General features: G+C 45.4%; 1 protein-coding gene across 2 annotated transcripts in view; it reads left to right on the forward strand.

The window, feature by feature from the left end:
- ZNF652 (zinc finger protein 652) overlaps positions 1 to 13014 on the forward strand; it is a 42636-nt gene extending 29622 nt beyond the window's left edge. The window contains exons 3-7 of one of the 2 annotated variants that reach the window (XM_077315573.1): positions 4873 to 5020; positions 6747 to 6862; positions 8044 to 8188; positions 10341 to 10642; positions 10789 to 13014. In XM_077315573.1, coding sequence (XP_077171688.1) covers positions 4873 to 5020; positions 6747 to 6862; positions 8044 to 8188; positions 10341 to 10642; positions 10789 to 10800 — 723 coding nt within the window. In that variant the 3' untranslated portion in view covers positions 10801 to 13014. Of the gene's footprint in view, positions 1 to 4872; positions 5021 to 6746; positions 6863 to 8043; positions 8189 to 10340 lie in introns of both variants that reach the window. The other variant, XM_077315572.1, reaches the window with a different exon arrangement.
- Positions 13015 to 19049: the final 6035 nt, after the last annotated feature.

The following is a 19049-nucleotide window of genomic DNA, read 5'->3' on the forward strand; positions in this document are numbered from 1 at the left end:
GGAGATAGGTCACAATGAGATCCTGATATATATTCAGATAGCGGTAGTGTAGTAGAACAGGAAGGGAGGGAGATCCTTTCTGACGAGGAAAGGAATGAGATCAAAATTCCCAAACAGTCCATCAGTTTGTTTGTTTTTAATCAAAGAATTACTAATATCTCTTATCCAAGACTATGACATGCAGGATAATCCCTCAGGAGGAAAAGCAAGTCCTGCTCATCAGAACCCAAGGACAGGCCCAAAGCATACAACTAATTCTTCCCTAGGTTTTGTGTAACAGATAAGCTCTTGCCCTTTCCTGAATTCTTTGACAAACAGTTAAAGGTGGAATGGACAAAACCTATGGCCAATAGGCAATTTCCAGGTTTATTCAAGAAAATGTAGGTTTTACCATTCTTCACTAAACAGCTTTTCAGGTCCACAATAGCAGCATTACAGTCATCTGTGTTCCTGTCACAAGATGGCAAGGGCATGGTTCTCACCTGGACAAAAAGACTGACTTTGCCTTAAGAAAGGCCCATGGGGACACAACCATGGCCATTAAGGCTTCCTTGGTGCCCTCAGTAGTCTCAAGAGTAGCTATTGTCTGGGAGCCAGTAGCACTTCATTCATGGCAGATGCAACATTCGTTTCCTTAATTTTTTTCCTCTAGAGCTATGGTATCTTCAGCAGCTGCCAGAAGAACATTATGGTTGCAGGTTTGGCGAACCAACCTCCATGCTAAATCAATTGTTATAGCCTATCCATTTCAAGGCATCATGCTATTCAGGGACACTCTTGACAAAATTCTAGTTGAAACAAGAGACAATAAAAAAGTATTACCCAGAACTTTAAGTCATACTGAAAAGAGGCCCTTTGGGAATTGCCCTTTTCGTTCCCAACAAGGACCGATTGAGGCTCCTCTAGACAAACCTTCAGAAGAGGCTCATTCAACACTTGATTTAACAGGCTGTTCAGCAGCAGACCTTGAAGATCTACCTGTTAAAATAAACCATTCAAAGCATGAACCAATTCTGGTGGCCGTGTCTTTTGTACTTTGAAGACATGTCGATCAATTCTCAGACAGACAATTGGTCCCTGGAAATAGTTTCCAGAGCATACTTGATAGCATTCATCAGCCCCCTCCCCCCACACACACCAGGGCATTTTCTTCCCTCTCCAAAGCCCCAAAATAAAGAAGAACAGAGAACATGTGCTGCTATCCAACATCTTCTCAGCATATGGGCCATTGAACCTGTTCCTCCCTCAGAAAGGGGACAAGGAGTATATTTCATCTTCATGGTACCAAAAAAAACAGATTGGAGGATAATCCTAGATTTAAAATACCTCAACAACATTAAACTGAGGCATTTCAGAATGGAGACTGAGATCCTTTACCGAATCTTTGTCGCCAGAAGAGTACCTTATATCAGTAGATATAATGGGAACCTACCTCCACTTTTTGAACTTTCCTGGTCACAGAAGAATTCTGAGGTTCTCCATTGCAGGATATCATCTACAATTCAGAGCCTCACTGTGGCCCTGAGATTCTTTTAGAAGATCCTAGTCAGTCCAGTTGTAAAATTAAGGAAGTAGGGCATTCACATCCATCCTTATTTAATCGACTTGTTGATCAGGTAATGTTGTGTGATCAAGTCATGTTAAGACACGGAAACAACTGTCCACTGTCTGCATCCATATGGATTTCTTATCAGCCTGCAGAAAAGTTCTCCAGAAGCTACATGAAGACTTAAACACCTGGGTATCATATTAGACTCAAAATATCACTGCCTTTTTTTCAACAGAACCAAAGGCAAAGAACGTTAAGGAGATGTCACAAGCAATCATCAAGAGCAGGTCTTTATCACTGATGACACTTGCAAAGATGATAGGTCTACTGATTTCCACCAGCGCTGTCCAATGGAGTCAGTTGTGCACAGGATCTTTGCAGCAACTTCTGAGACTTTTCCAGCTACAAATTATGAATAGAATCTTTCCATCTGGGATCCTTTGACAATAAAAACCAGTCTTGTCTCATGGACAAGAATGCCCAGTCTTTTGCAGGGAAAGAAATATTGCATCCTGGAGGTGAAGCAGATCTTCACAGACACCAGTCTCTCTGGTTGGGGCACAATGCTAGAAAACTAACCAGTGTAGGGTCAGTGATCAAGAAGTTAGACTAGTCTTCCTGTCAACTTCCTGGAGCTTCAGGTGATTTTCCAGTCTTACTTTATTTCAGTTCACTGGTTGGGAGTCAACATGTTCTAATCAGAACAGACAGTGTGTCTTCCAAAACCTACCTCAACAAGCAGGGGGGATGGGTATCTAGATCTTCAGGACTCCACAAGGAGACAATCAGGATCTTAGCATAGGTAGAGAAGAACCTGGTATCCGTCAAGGCAGAGCATTTGATGGATATCCAGGCAAATGGGCTCAGCAGGCAGACTATTCAAAAAGGGGGGTGGCCCCTGAAAAAAGACCTGTTCCAACTGATCATGTCCCACTTCAATCTTCCTTTAGTGGACCTTGGCTTCATCAAACAATCATCAAGTAAATCAGTACTTCACCAGATTCTTCTATCCCAAGGTCAAACCTTCTCTTCATCTACCCTTCCACACTGGTTCCTCCCAAGTTTATCAGGAAGATAATAGAATTTACAGCACTAATAGAATTTACAGCACTTCTTGGAAGGCGTATGTCAGGTGGAGTAGAAGTCGACTCATTGAAACCAAAGATCAAATCCATTCTAGCATTTCTACGTGACAGCCATGCAAACGACCTCAAGGCTTCTACTCTACTCCAGGTTGAAGCTCTGATGATGGTATTGCCATATTTCCAAGGCTTGTGTCTAACCAGATGCCCTCATATACGTCAATTCTAAAAGTATTGTAAGTGCTTTCTGCACTTACAAGTCATTCCTTGCAACCTTTTTAAAAAATTCCTCTTAAAAGGCTGAGATTGTTCCTTACAGCAGTCACATCAGCCAAGAGGATGTCTGAACTAGTCACATTGTTGGTCAGTCCTCAGTTGTGTGTTTTCCATAAGGATAAAGTGGTCATGTGGACAAGCTCAACTTTTAAACCAAAGGTGAATTTGACATTCCACCGATCTCAGCTTTGCCTTACGTTGTTTTGTTCAAATCCCATTCATCCAAGGAAAAGACTGTGGCACACATTGGATGTAAGACACATGCTTAAAGACTTTATTTGTAGGACAGAACATATGGGGAAACTGATTTGTTACTCATTTCTCTCCACCAAATGAAGGAAGATATCAAGATTGGCCGTCAGCAGTACTCTTAAGTCTTGTATTATTGAAGGTTACAAGGTTCAAAAATTGGACATACCATCCAGGATTATTGCCCATTTGGTTTTTCCACCAGTGCAGCCTTTGTCCGACATGCCACAGTTGAAGAGATGTGCAATTTGGCCACTGGGTCAACATATCCACTTCATAAGACACAGCAAAATGAACACCCAGGACTCATCTGATCCAGCATTTGGCAGAAGAATGTTACAACATATTGTAAACGCTTAATATGATGGCCCACCCTGCTTTGGGAGGTCCCACTAAGATATCCTCTGCATCTAAGGGAGAACAGTCCATAGGATACTTATTATGAAGGGACCTTCTCCTCTGAGAAAAGGGGAATATCTTGTCCTTCTTGAAGTAATCTTCATTCTTCACTGTTCTTTTCAGCAGGGCCACTTCCTGTCCTAATTTTTCCTTTACTGTGTTGGATTTTTTCATAGCCCAGAACACCCTTTCCTCAACCTATTGACCGTTGAGAAACCTCTGAAATCTTCAGGTTTTGAGAAACCCCAGAAGTGGTGTGATCATGCAGAGTATGGTTGGGAAGCAGAGCTGTATACATGCCACCCGGGGCCCCTCCCTTCCACCCTCTTCAGGGCCATCATTGGGGGGCAGGGACAAGTCGATGACCATATATGGTCATATCACCCAATAAATGCTTAACAAATTTATGAAAATATATTAAAAAAATAATCTCACCCAGTCAAGTAACCCCAGGGTTTCATGAAGGGTTTCATCAAGATGCTTTTGGAGTTGTCAGAACTGAGGAGATGTGTGGTTCTCACAGCAAAGACAGGAAGTGGAAAAGAATTTGTCCCTGCCTCCCTAATTGGAGGGTAGGAATTCCCCACCAATAGGTCCTCCTTTCCTCAGAGAAGAACCCTTCATGGTAAGTATCCATTGGTCTGATCTCAAGGTGTCGTGTCATGAAGTAACGTTCAGTTTATTGTTGTTCACTTTTACATCAATTTTTCGTCAGTGGTAAGAGCACTTTATCCCTCATTATAGAACAGGGTAGAGAGGAGCTTAGTCATTAAATATCCACCAGATTCTAGAAACCTGGTTCAGAACAATGGCTCTTTCACCATCACTACCCCAAGTGCTAATTTTCTTCCCCTCTGCTCTAATCAAGCTGATTCCATTTTGCATTGCACCTCTGCATTCCACAAGCGCATTCCACAAGCCCCTCCCCCCTTTCTGGCTGAGTGAAAAAGACTTGGACCTCCATTCATACTCATGGCTGAGGAAAGGAGCTTTGACCCTCAGAAGCTTGTACCCTAAAAATGTTAGTCTCTAATGTGCTACTCAACTCAGATCTGTTGCTCTGCTCCTCAGACAGCAGCAGGTGGCGCCCTATGCCAAGAATGTTCATTTATCCTTCCCTAAACTTATAGCAGCGGCTGGAGAAGCAACAGAACTTGATTGAAGAGGGTGGCCCTGTAGGAACAGCCTTAGAAATGCATACTTGACCATTGTGAGATCCTCTCTGTGAATGTGCTTCATTTGTACCATAGGGGGCATGAAACTTCCCAAATGAGCTCAGTCTGAGTTAACCTTCTTTGTCCCCATCCCTCCATCCAGTGCGTTTCCTGTAATAAATCATTCAAGAAGCTCTGGTCCCTTCATGAGCATATCAAGATTGTCCATGGATATGCCGAGAAAAAATTCTCCTGTGAGATATGTGAGAAGAAGTTCTACACCATGGCTCACGTGCGCAAGCACATGGTCGGTGAGTGTTTTGTCGCTTGTGTTTGGCCAACTTTGTGCCTCTTGTTTCTCGGCCCTTGACTCGTGAGTGGCTGTTCAAAAGGGGCTTTCCTGCGTTAAAAATATGATGCAAAGCCTCTCGTTCAGTGCCGAGCCCTTGGTTGTTTCACTGGGCATTGTAAAACCTGGGAGAAGGATTGTCCTCCACAGCAGTGGTCCCCAGCCTTTTTATCACCAGGAACCGGTCAACGCTTGACAATTTTACTGAGGCCAGGGGGGGGTAGTCTTTTGCTGAGGGACTTCACCGCCACCATCTGAGCCCCTGCTCCACTTGCTTTCCCGCCGGCACCCCTGACTTCCCGCCACCCACTGGGGGGCGCTGCCAGCAGCAGCTGCACAGTGCCACTCCAAGGGGGAGTCCCAGCCATGGTGGCCGCTGGTGAGCACCAAAGGTGAGCTGGCGGCAGAGCGGCAGGGCCCGAGGCAGCAGCTGGGGAGGAGGACAAGGAAGAGCTGCAGCCCGGTACCAACTGATCTACGGAGCAGTACCGGTCACTGGACCGGGGGTTGGGAACCACTGCTCCACAGAATCTCCATGTGGGAAAACAACAGAGGAGTAGACTGGGTTTTAAAAATCCAGGTTACCTTCTGCATTCAATTGCTTTATAAAACCTCCCAAGAACAGGAGCTGCAGGAACTGTTTGTGGTATGTGAAAGCGGTCGACTCATCTGAAAGAGAGGTGGTTGGTGCACAAAACTGTTTGTAGCCCAGGGATGTTGCACTTGGATTCAGCTGCTTAAGTTGCCCTTCCTCTCTAAGTTGTATGATGGAATCTGTGGCCAGAGCGTGTATCTCATGGCAGCAGTGGGTGCCTCTGGGCCAAGCGTCCAGAGAGAATTTTATTAGAGTGGCACCACCGATTGCAGCTTAGTGGAATGTGATGGGTGTGATTTTCGTGGGGTAGGGGGAAGGAGGTAATCGCCTAAGCCATTTCTAAATTGGATAGCTGGATCAGAGGGAGGGAGGACTTGATCACAACCCTGCTCCTTTTATTTTATTAAAGGCATGGTTTTAGCCCAATGAGAAGACTGGGAAGTGTAAGCTTAAAGGTATGGTGCTGGCAGAGTGGGCTGGTAATAAAAGAATGTTTTCTTCCGGTGAAAAGAGATTTAGGCAGGGTGATACTTTGCTTTTATATTCAGGGTCTTAGCTAAAAATTAGGAAACCTTTTGCTAGGTTAGGTTGATAGGCTTTTTATTTTCTCTAGGAGTCTCTGTCAAAGCCCACGTGAATAGTTTGGGCAAGTAAATTATTGCTTTGTGGGTGCCTCTGGTGCAGTGCTTCTTGACCATCCCCTGCTCTTAGCCCGTAAGGCAGGGGTAGTCAACCTGTGGTCCTTCAGATGTTCATGGACTACAATTCCCATGAGCCCCTGCCAGCAAACGCTGGCAGGGGCTCATGGGAATTGTAGTCCATGAACATCTGGAGGGCCATTGGTTGACAACCCCTGCCATAAGGCACAACAGCATCACTTATTGTTATCAGTGCTTGTGGAAGATTCTGCCTAATTATATTAGAGAGGGCTAAAATGGTTTTGGTGTGAGGTCACTTTCAGTTTCTTTCTTGGACTACCCATATTCCTTTGGAATAGTAAACAAAATGTAGACGTCTTCTCTGTGCTATTATATCAATTAAGCTGTCTGTTCGTGTGCAGAAGTGAAGTTTCTTCCCTCCTTTGACATTTCAGCACATACTAAGGACATGCCATTCACGTGTGAAACCTGTGGAAAATCCTTCAAACGCAGTATGTCACTCAAGGTTCACTCCCTGCAGCATTCTGGCGAGAAGCCCTTCCGGTGTGAGGTACGGCCCCTGCTTGTTCGTGCTGGAAGAGGAGTCCGAATGACTCAGAATTTGAACAGTCTACGCATTGTGTTGGATAGTGGCTGAGGTTGCATGTATGTGACTCATCCACCCCATGGCCACTGCTTAAGCTCAATGCAGGGCTAATGCAGTCCTGCGGTGGTTCCAGCCATCCGTATCATCCGTACCCCTGCAACGGATGGGGAGTGCGAAGTAACAGGGCCGTGGCAAAATGTACCTCCCTCTTTGACGAGGTAGTGCCACTGACCCATGGCCACGTGGCTGCATATCTGCCACAGTGAATTCATTAAAAGCCACAAGGCGGCAAGTAGCCATGTGTCATTTAGGTGTTGTGGTTTTGTGTATCCAGGGACTTGTATTCTGCAAGGTACCAACAGTGTTGATTTTCCCTGCATTTCTGCATTCCTACACAGTCCCTTTCAGCCCTCTGAAAGATGACTCCTGGAAAGTGTGTGTGTGTGGGGGGGGGGGGGGGTGTTACAGGATTTTTAGGATGGCTAGGCTCATGAGTTGGGAGGGTGCTGCACTGAAGAGGAGGAAGGGGGTATAAACCTCCCCTCCTGTTAACCTCCCACGAGCACAGCTACGGAGCGGAGGGGAACAGACCGTTCACAACCTCCTCCCTGCAGCCAGCAGAGCTGTTGTTCCACATGTATTTTTCCATTCCCAAAATTGTTGGGGGAGAGGGGATGTATGAAAGGGACTGCAGAGGGAAGGCATAATGGGGAGAATTTATATGCTTTTCATCGTCGTCTCATAGGATGCAAGCTTTTGGGTGTATTATAGTAGCATTAATTGCTTTGATTCCCAAGTTGTTTGTCGGGTCTTTGGAAATGAATAGAGCAAAATCCTCCCCCTTTTTTTCTGCCTTCCCATCAAGTCCCTTAGCTGTGTTCCATCCCACCTAAGGTAATAGTCTGTGCACTGGAGAGGGTTGCATATATATTTTAAAAAATTTCTTCAAACGTGATGGTTTAATAAAATTGTAATCCATGGCTTGTCTTTCCTTTGGAGACAGTCTGACAGTTGCCCCTAGAATTCATCCGTATTGATGATGATTTCATGCTTGTGGGCTTCTGTTTCTCTCTCCTGTTGGGAAATGTGCCTGTTCTGTTCTTGTGATTCAGGCAACTGAAAAGATCCCATTTGTCTGTTTTTAGAACTGTGACGAAAGATTCCAGTACAAGTACCAGCTTCGTTCCCACATGAGCATCCACATCGGGCATAAACAGTTCATGTGCCAGTGGTGTGGTAAAGACTTCAATATGAAACAGTACTTCGATGAGCACATGAAAACCCACACTGGTAAGGAAGTAAAAAAAAAAAAAATGTTTTGCAAAATTAAACTAATCGTTCCGAAGTTGAGTGATAGCCATAGTGCAGAGGATTAGATTGTAGTGGTGTAGTAATTAAGAGCGGTGGCTTCTAATCTGGCGAGTGGGGTTTGATTCCCCGCTCCTCCACATGCAGCCAGCTGGGTGACTTAGTCACAGTCCTGATAGAGCTGTTCTCACCGAGCAGTCCTGTCAGAGCTCTCTCAGCCCCACCTCTCTCACGGGGTGTCTGTTGTGGGGAGAGGAAGGGAAGACTTGCAAGCCACTTTGAGACCCCTTTCGGTAGTGAAAAGCGGGGTATAAATACCAGCTCTTCTTCTTTAGGCACCTAACTTTAAACAGTTTTATAAAGCTAGGTTTGCCTCATTCAATTGCCTGATTAAACCTCCCAAAAACCAGAGCTGTATGTGGAGCTGTATGTGGAAACTGTCACATTTGAAAGAGGCGGGTGGTGCTCCGATCTGTGTGTAACCCGGAGACATTATACCTTGACTCCACTGCTTCTTCTCCTAGCTGTATAATGAAGTCCATTGCCAGGGTTTGTATTTGATCTCAGTGGAGGGTGGGCCCCCTTCTGGTGCTACTGGGCCAAGTGTCCAGGGAGAGTTTTGCAGAGTTGCACCACAGATGGCTGTTCCTCAACACTTAACCCTTTCCTACATCTGGTCAGCAGTACTCCAACCACTTTAAAGAAGAATACCTGGAGAAGGAAGGATCCTGCTCCGAGGGCAGCACAATCTAAATTTTGCCCTGGGAGGGAAGAAAAGGGGAGTCAGGATTAGGCGCTTAGGTGCACTTCGGCGATCACCGAAGCGCAAGGTGACCAGTGCCGTGGAGGGGAGGGGCAGCGCACCAGCCGGCACCCGCGTGCAGGTGCCAGCTGGTACACCGGCACCGCTCCTCTGCAGTGCTGGCTGCCTTGGGCTTCCGTGTTAGTCGAAGCGGCCGAAGCACCCAACCTTAGTCAGGATGTGAAATTAGTGTGAGTAAATGCAATTACCAATCAGCTTAATTTCATTCGGAGGAGGTTTATGAGCTTTTGTTTGCAAGGGTTTAAGGGGGGAAAGCCAGTTTGAGAAGAGATTTTGGCATAAGGAACAAGGTCGTGGATGTATCTGGGATATGAGAGCAAAAGCCTAAAGTGGGAGGTTGTGGCAAAAGCCGGCAGGGCTTCGAAATTTCATGCAGAGGGGAAGAAAGGGTTTTGAGGAGGAGGTGTGTTGCGGTCCAGCAAGAGAGGCGAATGATCTGGGTGGCAGAGTTCTAGGGGAAATCAGGAAGCCGTCAATGGCCAGAGCAGAGAAGCTTGCAGAAGTCAGCAAGAGGTTCTCAGAGCATTCACCCAACCCATTCCCAGCTGGGCTAGAAAAGGCTTCTGTCTGAAACCATAGATTGGTGCTGCCAGCCAGAATATACCATGCTGGGCTGGAATTCAGAAATCTAAAAGGGAAATTGTACCCCTGAGCCCAACCCCTGAGCCCAACCGTTAAAGGGAGATAGATTCAGGGGGGTTGCCGTGTTGGTCTGAAATAGCAGAGCAAAAGTTGAGTCCAGGGACACCGTTAAGTCCAATTAAGTATTATTCAAGGTGTCAACTTAAGAGGTGTTGGTATTAAGGGTGCCATTGGACTCAAATTTAAGTCAAGGGAGAAGCAACCAGGAATTACGTGAAAGGGGGGGGGCATGTGAGGGCTTAAATGAGCACAATAAAATGGTTGTCCTTCCAGACATGTCTGGGGTGGGGAGAAGGAGACAAGGTTTAAGGATCTGTGCTTTCAGGAAACGGTTGGCAAAGGAGATCCCTGTGAATTTATCATACAAGAAGTAGTGATGGAGGAAAAAGGCTTTAGAGCACCACAGTTAGAGAAGAAGGACCAAGGATTGTTTAGATGTGGTATTGATAGCCTCTCTCAGCCAAGAATATTGCAGAGGAGTACTTCTTTTCACCCATGGAAACCTAGATTCCCTTCTCTGCTAACTACAAAATACTTCTACCTGAAATGTTTCGCCTTTAGTATCGCCGCTAATATCAGCTGAAAAGCTGCAATTCAGCGGAGGCAATCTCAGCCCATCCAGATGGGCCTTCAGGTGTGAGACGAGTGCCATGTTTTGATTTTTAACAGGAGAGAAGCCCTTTATCTGTGAAATCTGCGGCAAAAGCTTCACCAGCCGGCCCAACATGAAGAGACACCGCCGAACACACACAGGGGAGAAGCCATACCCGTGCGACGTGTGCGGCCAGCGATTCCGCTTTTCCAACATGCTTAAGGCGCACAAGGAGAAGTGCTTCCGCGTCACCAGTCCAGTGAACGTGCCGCCGGCCGCCCAGATCCCCCTCGCCACGACCTCTCCTGCTACCACTGTTCCTTCCGTTGCGAACACGCCCAGTGCCCCGGCCCCAACTCCGCCGATTAATATGAATCCGGTGAGCACACTTCCTCCCCGACCCGTTGCCCACCCGTATTCTCACCTGCACCTTCATCCACACCATCCGCATCACCTCCCTGTCCCGCCTGTCCCTCACCTACCCCCGCCTCCCGCTCTGTTTAAGAGTGAGCCTTTAAATCACAGGGGCCAAGGTGAAGACAGTTTTCTGAGGCACCTAGCAGAAAAAAACAGCTCAGTCCAGCACCACTAACTGCTTGTCTTCAGCCTGCCATTCTCTTGGGTCTTTCACACCTGGAAGGGTGCTCCCCACCCCCATGAAAGCTCACGGTGTCGCCCGTAGCTCCGACCGAAGGATCTTTGCGTTGATCTCGGCTATTGAGCAAAAAGCAGTCATCGGATGCCAGGGGGGACCCAGCGGAACAGAAGCCCAGCTTGGCTTTGACGTTTTACTGCTGACTTTTATAGGTTCACAAGGACTGAGACTTTGTGGAATTTTTTTTTTACCGTTTCATATCAGCTGATGAGGTATGCTTGCTTTTATATCCTGGACTTTCTCCTCAAAGAGGGGACGGGCCTGGTTTCCTTTGTACTAATCGGAAAGACTGAGACTAAATCCCAGAGCATTAATTATCACTGTGTATTTGTTAATTTCTTTCCAACTCCCACCCCCCAACAGTGTGAGTGTGTGCGTGTGTGCGCGCGCTGGTTGAGTAAGCCAGCCACATGATCGCAAGATATTAAGCATTATAGCAAAAAAAGAAGAAAAAAAAACAGTAAACAAAACTTAATCTCATTTGGTAGTTCTCCTAACACACTCTTTATTTTAATACAGAAAAATTATTTTAGAGGGTTTTTTTGTATAGACATATTTAGTATCCTGTTTCTAAAATGCAATGTATTTCGAATAAGCGGTGTAATTTTTTTCAGTGTAGCTGGACCTATGTTGTTATAATAGATAATTTTTATAATCATTCAAATGTGATTTCTTTAAAAAAAAGAGAGAGAGAGAGATGCAGATAGCTTCTATAGTAAAAACAATATTCTTACATCTGTACTACTCTAAATAAAGGTGCTGGGGATGGAAGGGAAGAAGTCTGTGGGAAGGCTGACTCGAAAGTGGAGACAGTTTTCAGAACTTTATAATAACTTATTTGGGGGAGGGGGGGAGGTCCTTAGCCTTGCAATTTCTTCTTTCACTTGGAGTTATAACACCAGTACATTTAAACTGCTGTGTTTCCACATACGTTTTTCACCTGCTAGGCATGAAGTGTGAAATGATTCAGAAAAGGTAAACTCTTTCATGGGGCAAAATTGGAATACGAAGTCGTGCAGGGCAGGGGGGGGGGAGACTCAGCCAGAAATGGGGAGTAGGATGTCATTTCTTAGGCATACATTAGAACCCGGTTATTATGTCAATGTGTGTTTAAGGTATGACTTCTGATTTGGGGCTCTTTTGATGCTGCTGCTTTTGTGTTTGTTTTTTTCTCTGCTCTCTTCCCCCCCCCCCAAAAAAAAATCTTGAGTTCACTAGGAGAAACATGGCGAATCACAAATAAGGTGCTGTGTGGCTGGATTTGTGTAGAATAAATTTGGATTTGCGTACTTGGTGGAAACATGAATTGCAGTTCGTATTCAGTTAACTGAAATTGAAATATGGCAGCATGCAAAAAGCTGAAATAGCTTTTTTTGGCACCTTGGAGGAGAAGGCACAGAGACACCTACCACTTCTTAGAGCAGGGGTAGTCAAACTGTGGTCCTCCAGATGTCCATGGACTACAGTTCCCATGAGCCTGTGCCAGCGTTTACTGGCAGGGGCTCATGGGAATTGTAGTCCATGGACATCTGGAGGACCACAGTTTGACTACCCCTGTCTTAGAGCATGTATTTCCCTACGACTGTTTTTCCAAAGCTCAAATCACCCCCCTCCCTTATTACACTCTGGTAATTGTGTTTCTGCCATCTAACTACAATTTTGCATTTTTTTAAAGGATATATAGAGGATTTGGTCTTTTTGATACTTGTTCTCATATTTGAATGACAGTGTCTTAACCGCCCCCTTCCTTTTTCTTACAAACGAGTCTTTTAAGGATGTTGTGATAACATTTTATCTGTTCCTTCTCTTTTGTAGATAGTAAAGCTAGCTATAAAAGTGAAACATTAATATGACGGTTCACCATCTTCTGCTGCCCAGGATGGTTCTGTACATTCCATGTCATGTTTGCAAGCCCATAATTCTGTATAGTTTATCTATGCTGCAGGCCAACAAGTCTGGCCTGGTGAATCTACTTTTATAAATTTAAAGGAAGAAAAGAGCCCAGTTCACCTTGGTAAATCAGTTGTAAGCCAATTTTGCAACAATGGTTTTCTCAATAAATTTACAGTATTTGGCTGCTGTTTATGAATCCTAAATATCCGGGACATGTATGTTTTATATTTCAGTTCTTTTGCAAGCTCATGTGCTGCATCTCCTCGAGTCTTGAAAAGTGGTATTTCTCAATATAAAAGTGGGTAAAGTTGGCCTCCCCTCAAAAAACGAGCAGGTTACAGTTCAGGGTGACTCTTCTCTCATCATCTAGGCCAGGGATTCCCATGAACCCCTTGGAGTCCACAGGAGCTCGGGTGAGAGGGGGGTGCCTGTGACCATTCCCCTCCTGCAGAAAAGGACAGGTAGGGAATTGGTGTCCACAAGCTAGGGAACTGGCTACCTCCACCAAGAAGGCTTGGTGGGTAGGCTGTGGGTATATAAATCAAAGGCAGGGGAGTTGGTTGTGACATGGTATGGGGGGGGTCCAGGCTAGGGTTGTGTGCTCTGGCACGGTTCGGCTACCTCGGCGATCACTGAAGCCCAAAGCGGTACCTAGGAGGCCAGCTGACATCACTTTCAGGGGTCCTCGTCACCTGAAAAATTAATTTAGGAACTCCTCCATGGTCAAAAGGCTGAAAAAGGCTGATTTAGACTAATGGCGTTTCTGGCAGGGAGGAACTACTTTTTGCTGCTCTGGTTCTTAGCAGACACTGTAGTTCATGGATCTAGAGAGACACCGTAGTTCATAGATCTAGATCTCTGTTTTTTTCTCCTGATACAGCGACTCTAAGTGGAGCCTTGTAAGCATAGAATTTAGCCCATTCTCCAACAGTGGATCAAGAATTTGCTGATTGGTGTGTTCTGGCACCGATTTGGTTTGAGTGGCTCTCTAAGGCATGTACCTTGCTGGGAAAAAATCCATGGTATAGAATAAAAAAGAAACTGCGTGTGTCCCAGTATCAAAAAGTAGAAGGGGTACCTGAATAGTGATGCAGATGTGAGTTAGGATATGGTTGAAAGTGCCTGCCACACCCCGCCCACCCCCACCCCCGATGCCTTCAGCATCGAATTGAAGTTTATATTCTCTCTCCTTCAGTTATAAGTACTGAATTATTATGAAGGGTTCTGTCTGTTCTTACAGTTTGGCTTTTAGGGTGGCAGCAAGAAGCCTAACGGTGGTTGAGGAATGGCTGGGAGAGGTAAGTCAACCACAGCATGCCTTTTTGTAGTCTTTCTCTGCATAAAGTGTGTGTTTGAATTAGGATTTGCCCGCACCAGTTTCTTAATTTCGTATGAGGAGGTTTGTATCCATCTTGGCATCAGGGCTGGAACGAGCACACACTGGCTGACACTCCAAGCCAACTTGCGAAGTCAGAAATGTGTGAGGTTACCAGATATGACAGACTCCACTGTAACCCCCCCTTCCTCCATGAGAAACCTCTTTGCCTTGGCAGTTCTGCTGTGGGCTGGCGAATAAAATGCTGTCTTCTCCTGCTGTTTGTATTTCATATAGTTCGGGGGGGGAGGGGAAGCTTACTTTAGACACATTAAAAATAGAAAGCCTTCTTTTTGATGGTGCTGGAGAATTGGTGTTTTTCCTGTTGTGCTTTGTAATGTCATCTATGTAACAAGCTCTCCTCCAGCGAGTTTTTCCCACTCCCACAAAAAGGGAATTGTACGGACATCCTGATCAATCCAGGGGAAAGCATCCAAGAAAGCTGCTGTGAAAGTCTCTTCGAAATCTCCCCTGGATTAAAGCTTGGGCTCCTTTTGCAATAATCTGCCCTAAATCCTATGTTTTGGCATAATTGAATGTTTGTATTAGGACTGTCATAGCAACATAGCCACAGAGCCCACCTGCAGGTATTGGCATTCCAGTAAGTTTCAGATTGTGTTTAAATGTAACTCCTTACATGCCATCCTAACGTTCCGCAGTGCTAGATGCTGAGGGACTAATCCTGCTCAGCTAATTTTGCTAGGAAATGTTCTTTTCAACTTAATCTGAAATAACTGGTGGTCGAGAGATCTGCCTCATAAAGGGCATGGCAGACTACTGGAGAGTGAATCCTCTGTAAACCATCCTAGCTGCTACTTTTGTCTGGCTTCGCTGTGTCACCCTCTGACCTTCAGGTCCATGACTATGAAGAGGTGTAATTAGATGCTCACATGCACAAGTGTAATTGGATGCTCACGTGCCCTTGAGCTTGCAGTCCCTGGGGTTTCCTCATCTAGTGACCCTAACAGGGCAGTTCTTTAGGTCCTGCGAACAATCCAATGTTTTTTGGTGTCCATTGTTGACCTTTCCCATACCACATCATACTTGCACTTCCAGGGACTGCTGCAAACCTTGAGAAAGGGGTGTGTGTATATTATTGTTTCATTCACTCCAAGGGTTCATTCACCCAGAGTTGTTCCCCTCCATTTTATCATGTCAACAGCTGGGGATAGGTGATCAAACCAGCGAAGCTCACCCAGCAAGCTTTAGTGGTCAAGTGAGTCTCCCACCCTAACCATTGTACCACTGTGGCTCTTACATTCTGTTGGTCAGCTTCTGCACAGCCCCTGCGTGTAGACTTGGCCACCGATAACCTTGTTAGTTTATCTCTGTAAAATTAAATGGATTCAGCTGTTGATGGAGGGGACAGCATAGCTCTTGCTTTTTTGCTTGGCCCTGGATACATTGGAGTTGAATTATTACAGGACTGGCTGTTAGGGGGGGAAAGAGTTGTCATGAGTCACAGCTGGACACCACTGGCAGGGCTCTTGTATTCTTAAACTATGCAGGACACTGGGGGTTCCTGTACATTGCTTTTTCAAACTTGTCCAAGCCTTGAGGTCTAAAAACATCTTTTTAAAATAAAGAATCTTCAGAACAGTGTATTCTGCTTGAAATTCCACTCGCGCATCATCAAATCCCAGCAATGCCTTCAAGTCCTGAAGATGGAAGTGTCGAGGAAGTGGAAACCATGAAGTTGTGTTCCTTGTAGCGCTCTGCCACAATGCTTATGTTGAATACAGATGAACCCCTCAATCATCCTCCTGTTTGCAGTTTAATCTTCTCAGAAAGGTTCGGAGACAGGGCTGCTTCACTGTGATGTTTTTCCCAGGCAGAAATAATCTCCCCTAAGAGAAGGGATAGTGTCACACATGCATGTGTGTGAGCGAGAGATTAGAATCTTGTATGAGTTAGGAAAATAACTCTTCTGATTTCAAAGCTGGCTTTTGAGACAGGGATGCCAACGACAAGCTTTTAGGGGATCCTGTGAGATCAATCAGAGCCCAGGTCATCCACTACCATCAGTCTCACTCTTAAAAGTGACCTTAGTGGCAGTTCTGGAGTCGGTTGAAATCTAGTCAAGGACAAGCAAGCAGATGAGTTTATGTTGTTGAAAATGTTTTTTTTTTAGATCACTGTGCATGTGTTCCTTGAGCTTTCAAAAGTGTCATGTTGGATTACAAACTGTTGCCTCAATCTCAATAATGCAATCCATATGAAGAAACTGGTATTGCTTGCTGTGGGTGTGGCAGGGGCCACCTTCAGCAGTGGCACAGAGCGTGGCACCTTCAGCCTTTGTCCCGTTTGCAGTTTATCACGATGAAATGTGCAAGGCACTGGAAACCCAGCTGAAGCCTGCCTACAAGGTTCTAGGCTTAGTAGTGGTGTTCTATGGCTGTGCCGTTTTCCGATTTTGGTGTGATTGTGGAAAAGCTCCTTGGTGCTTGTGGGGCAACCGTGGGAGTGTTTCTGGAGTTCTGGCCCCACTGGCGGACCTCCTTGGTGGTACCTGGGTTTGGGGCACTGTGTGACATAGAGTATTGGACTGGATGGGCCATTGGCCCGATACAACATGGCTTCTTTTAGGTTCTTAAAAATATATAAATTGATTATTAATTGATGATTAAGACTTCCATCATACTCCCCCCCCCCTCCCCCGGAAGTCTTAATAAGGACGATAATTGGGTGAGACTAAGTGGGAAAACAGCTTGCTTTGTTGGATACAACTTAATATGCAGTATCTTAACATTTGAGACGATTAAGAGAATGGGCTTGGCAAATAATCAGTATTTCATTTCTACTCTGCCTTTCTCCGCAATGGAGAACCCAAAGTAACTTAAGATCATTCTCCTTGCCTGTATGTGCCATGCTGCATAGGTGGCCGTGCTGGCATGGGAATTGTAGTCCATGGACATCTGAGAGTCACTGTTTGGCCACGCCTGCAGTGCGGCTTAATAACCATGATAATATACTCAGAACAGGTAACATCAGATAAGAGTACAATATGGCACAATATATAGTAGTAGTAGAAAAAATGTAAATTGCATTTTAAATCATTAAAATCATTGGTAAAACCACCCACCTCATAGTTTTAGACAACTGGGGAGACAACTGGGCACAGAGGCACCTTCATGATGTCATTTCCTGGCTTCAACCATAGGCTGGCAGAACAAATGTTTTACAGGTCCTCCAGAACTGTTTAAGGCCCTAGAAGGCCTTGATCTCACTAGAGAGGGTTCCACCAGGGCCGGAAAGGCCCTGATCAAGGCCAATTGTAAATTCTTCAGAGCTGGGGACCCTGAGCCTGGTACGTTCCCATAGGCCTTGTCTTCACAGGCAGAATTGGTAACCTCAGGCATGCATCCCTGTATGGCTAAAAAGTAGGGACTCAAATTATCGTCCAGCATGGGCCACACCCTGGGCTTTTAATATGCCGTTCTCTTTATCTTTCCAAAGCATGTGGTACAAAATGAGAGGGCTCTGCAAACCCACAGGTCGTTCAGGATCTGCTTCAGTGAGCAGTCGGCAGTATTTTAGGGAGGAGGGCGAAGCTATTTTCATGTGTCATCCTGTAATCTCGTGTTCTCTTGTGGCAGGGCTGGGAGCTCTAGTTAGCCATTAGCAGGGAGAGGTTTTCCAGCTGTGATAACTTTTTAAAAAGCGGGTCTATTTTTGTGATTCTGGTTTCCAAGTCTTTCATTGAGTATAAAGGGTCTTGGGGAGTGATGATGATGGTGTTGGTGAAATGTTTGAGGTTTAAAAAATATGTAATTGAAGAGGAATATTAGAGGCTATAAAGCCCTTCTTGATTTCTGCTCTTCTGCAGAGTGGCCTGTCTAAGCTTCTTGGAAAGAGACAGAAAGTCGTCTTAATTTGACAAACCAGCTACAATTCTGGTTCATCTGTACTGCCCATTTCCTTGGTCATTTGCTCTAGCAAGAATAAAAGTAGGAATTGTTCAGGGATTTTGAAATGTTGCCCCCCCCCCTCCAATCCGGCTTGAAATGCAACTTTGGGGGGGGGGACAACTGGAAGCCATACATTTGGGAGGGACCAACAGAGTCAGGCATGTTTCATTTGTTGGTGCTAATAATGCTTGTTCTGGCACTTGCATTGAATAATACACTTTCAATCCACTTCTAATGCACTTTGCAACTGGTTTTTGCTGTGTGAAATGGCAAGATCCACTTTCAAACAGATGCTAAAAGTGGAGTGAAAGTGCATTATTCAGTGTGTGTGAAGGCAGACTGATTTCTTTGCCTGTTCCTCCTGCCAAAGATACTAGAACTGGAGATTCCAGACAACAGAGAGTGAGGATCTACTACATGGAATATATGATCTGTTCCACCGCTTTGTAGCCTTTCTTTGTGATATTACTAATTACTTTTGGGAATGCAGAATTTTGGATACTTTTTTCTAATGTTCTGTGCCCAGACAAGCCCAAATCCTCAAGAAAAACCGAATTCCGCATCCTTTAATTACACTGAGGATATTTTCTTAAATTTATTTTGCACTCTGATGATGTTAATCCTGGGGTGCTGGGGAAAGGAGCTCGACATTATGAGATTTCAGCAGGCGCTGGCTCACTGCATTTCCATTCTGCTCTAAGGACATTGGGGTGGTCGCTATTCCCCCTCCCTCCCTCCCATCCCCATGGAAGTCTATTAGTCTGAAGTTTTGTTTTTGGTTTTAATTTGCTCCCTTTCCTACGGCCAACGTGGCTCTGTGCGCTTCGATTCTGCCAGTCCTCAGCGTGGTGCTCCGCGGTTCCTTACATGGTATCCTCATGACCACCTTACAAGGGAGGAGAGGCTAAACCAGGAACCAAGATCACTTGGGGCAGGGATCCTCAACCTGGGGTCC

Source organism: Paroedura picta, chromosome 16, assembly GCF_049243985.1.
Source record: "Paroedura picta isolate Pp20150507F chromosome 16, Ppicta_v3.0, whole genome shotgun sequence".
NCBI classification, from domain to species: Eukaryota; Metazoa; Chordata; class Lepidosauria; order Squamata; family Gekkonidae; genus Paroedura; species Paroedura picta.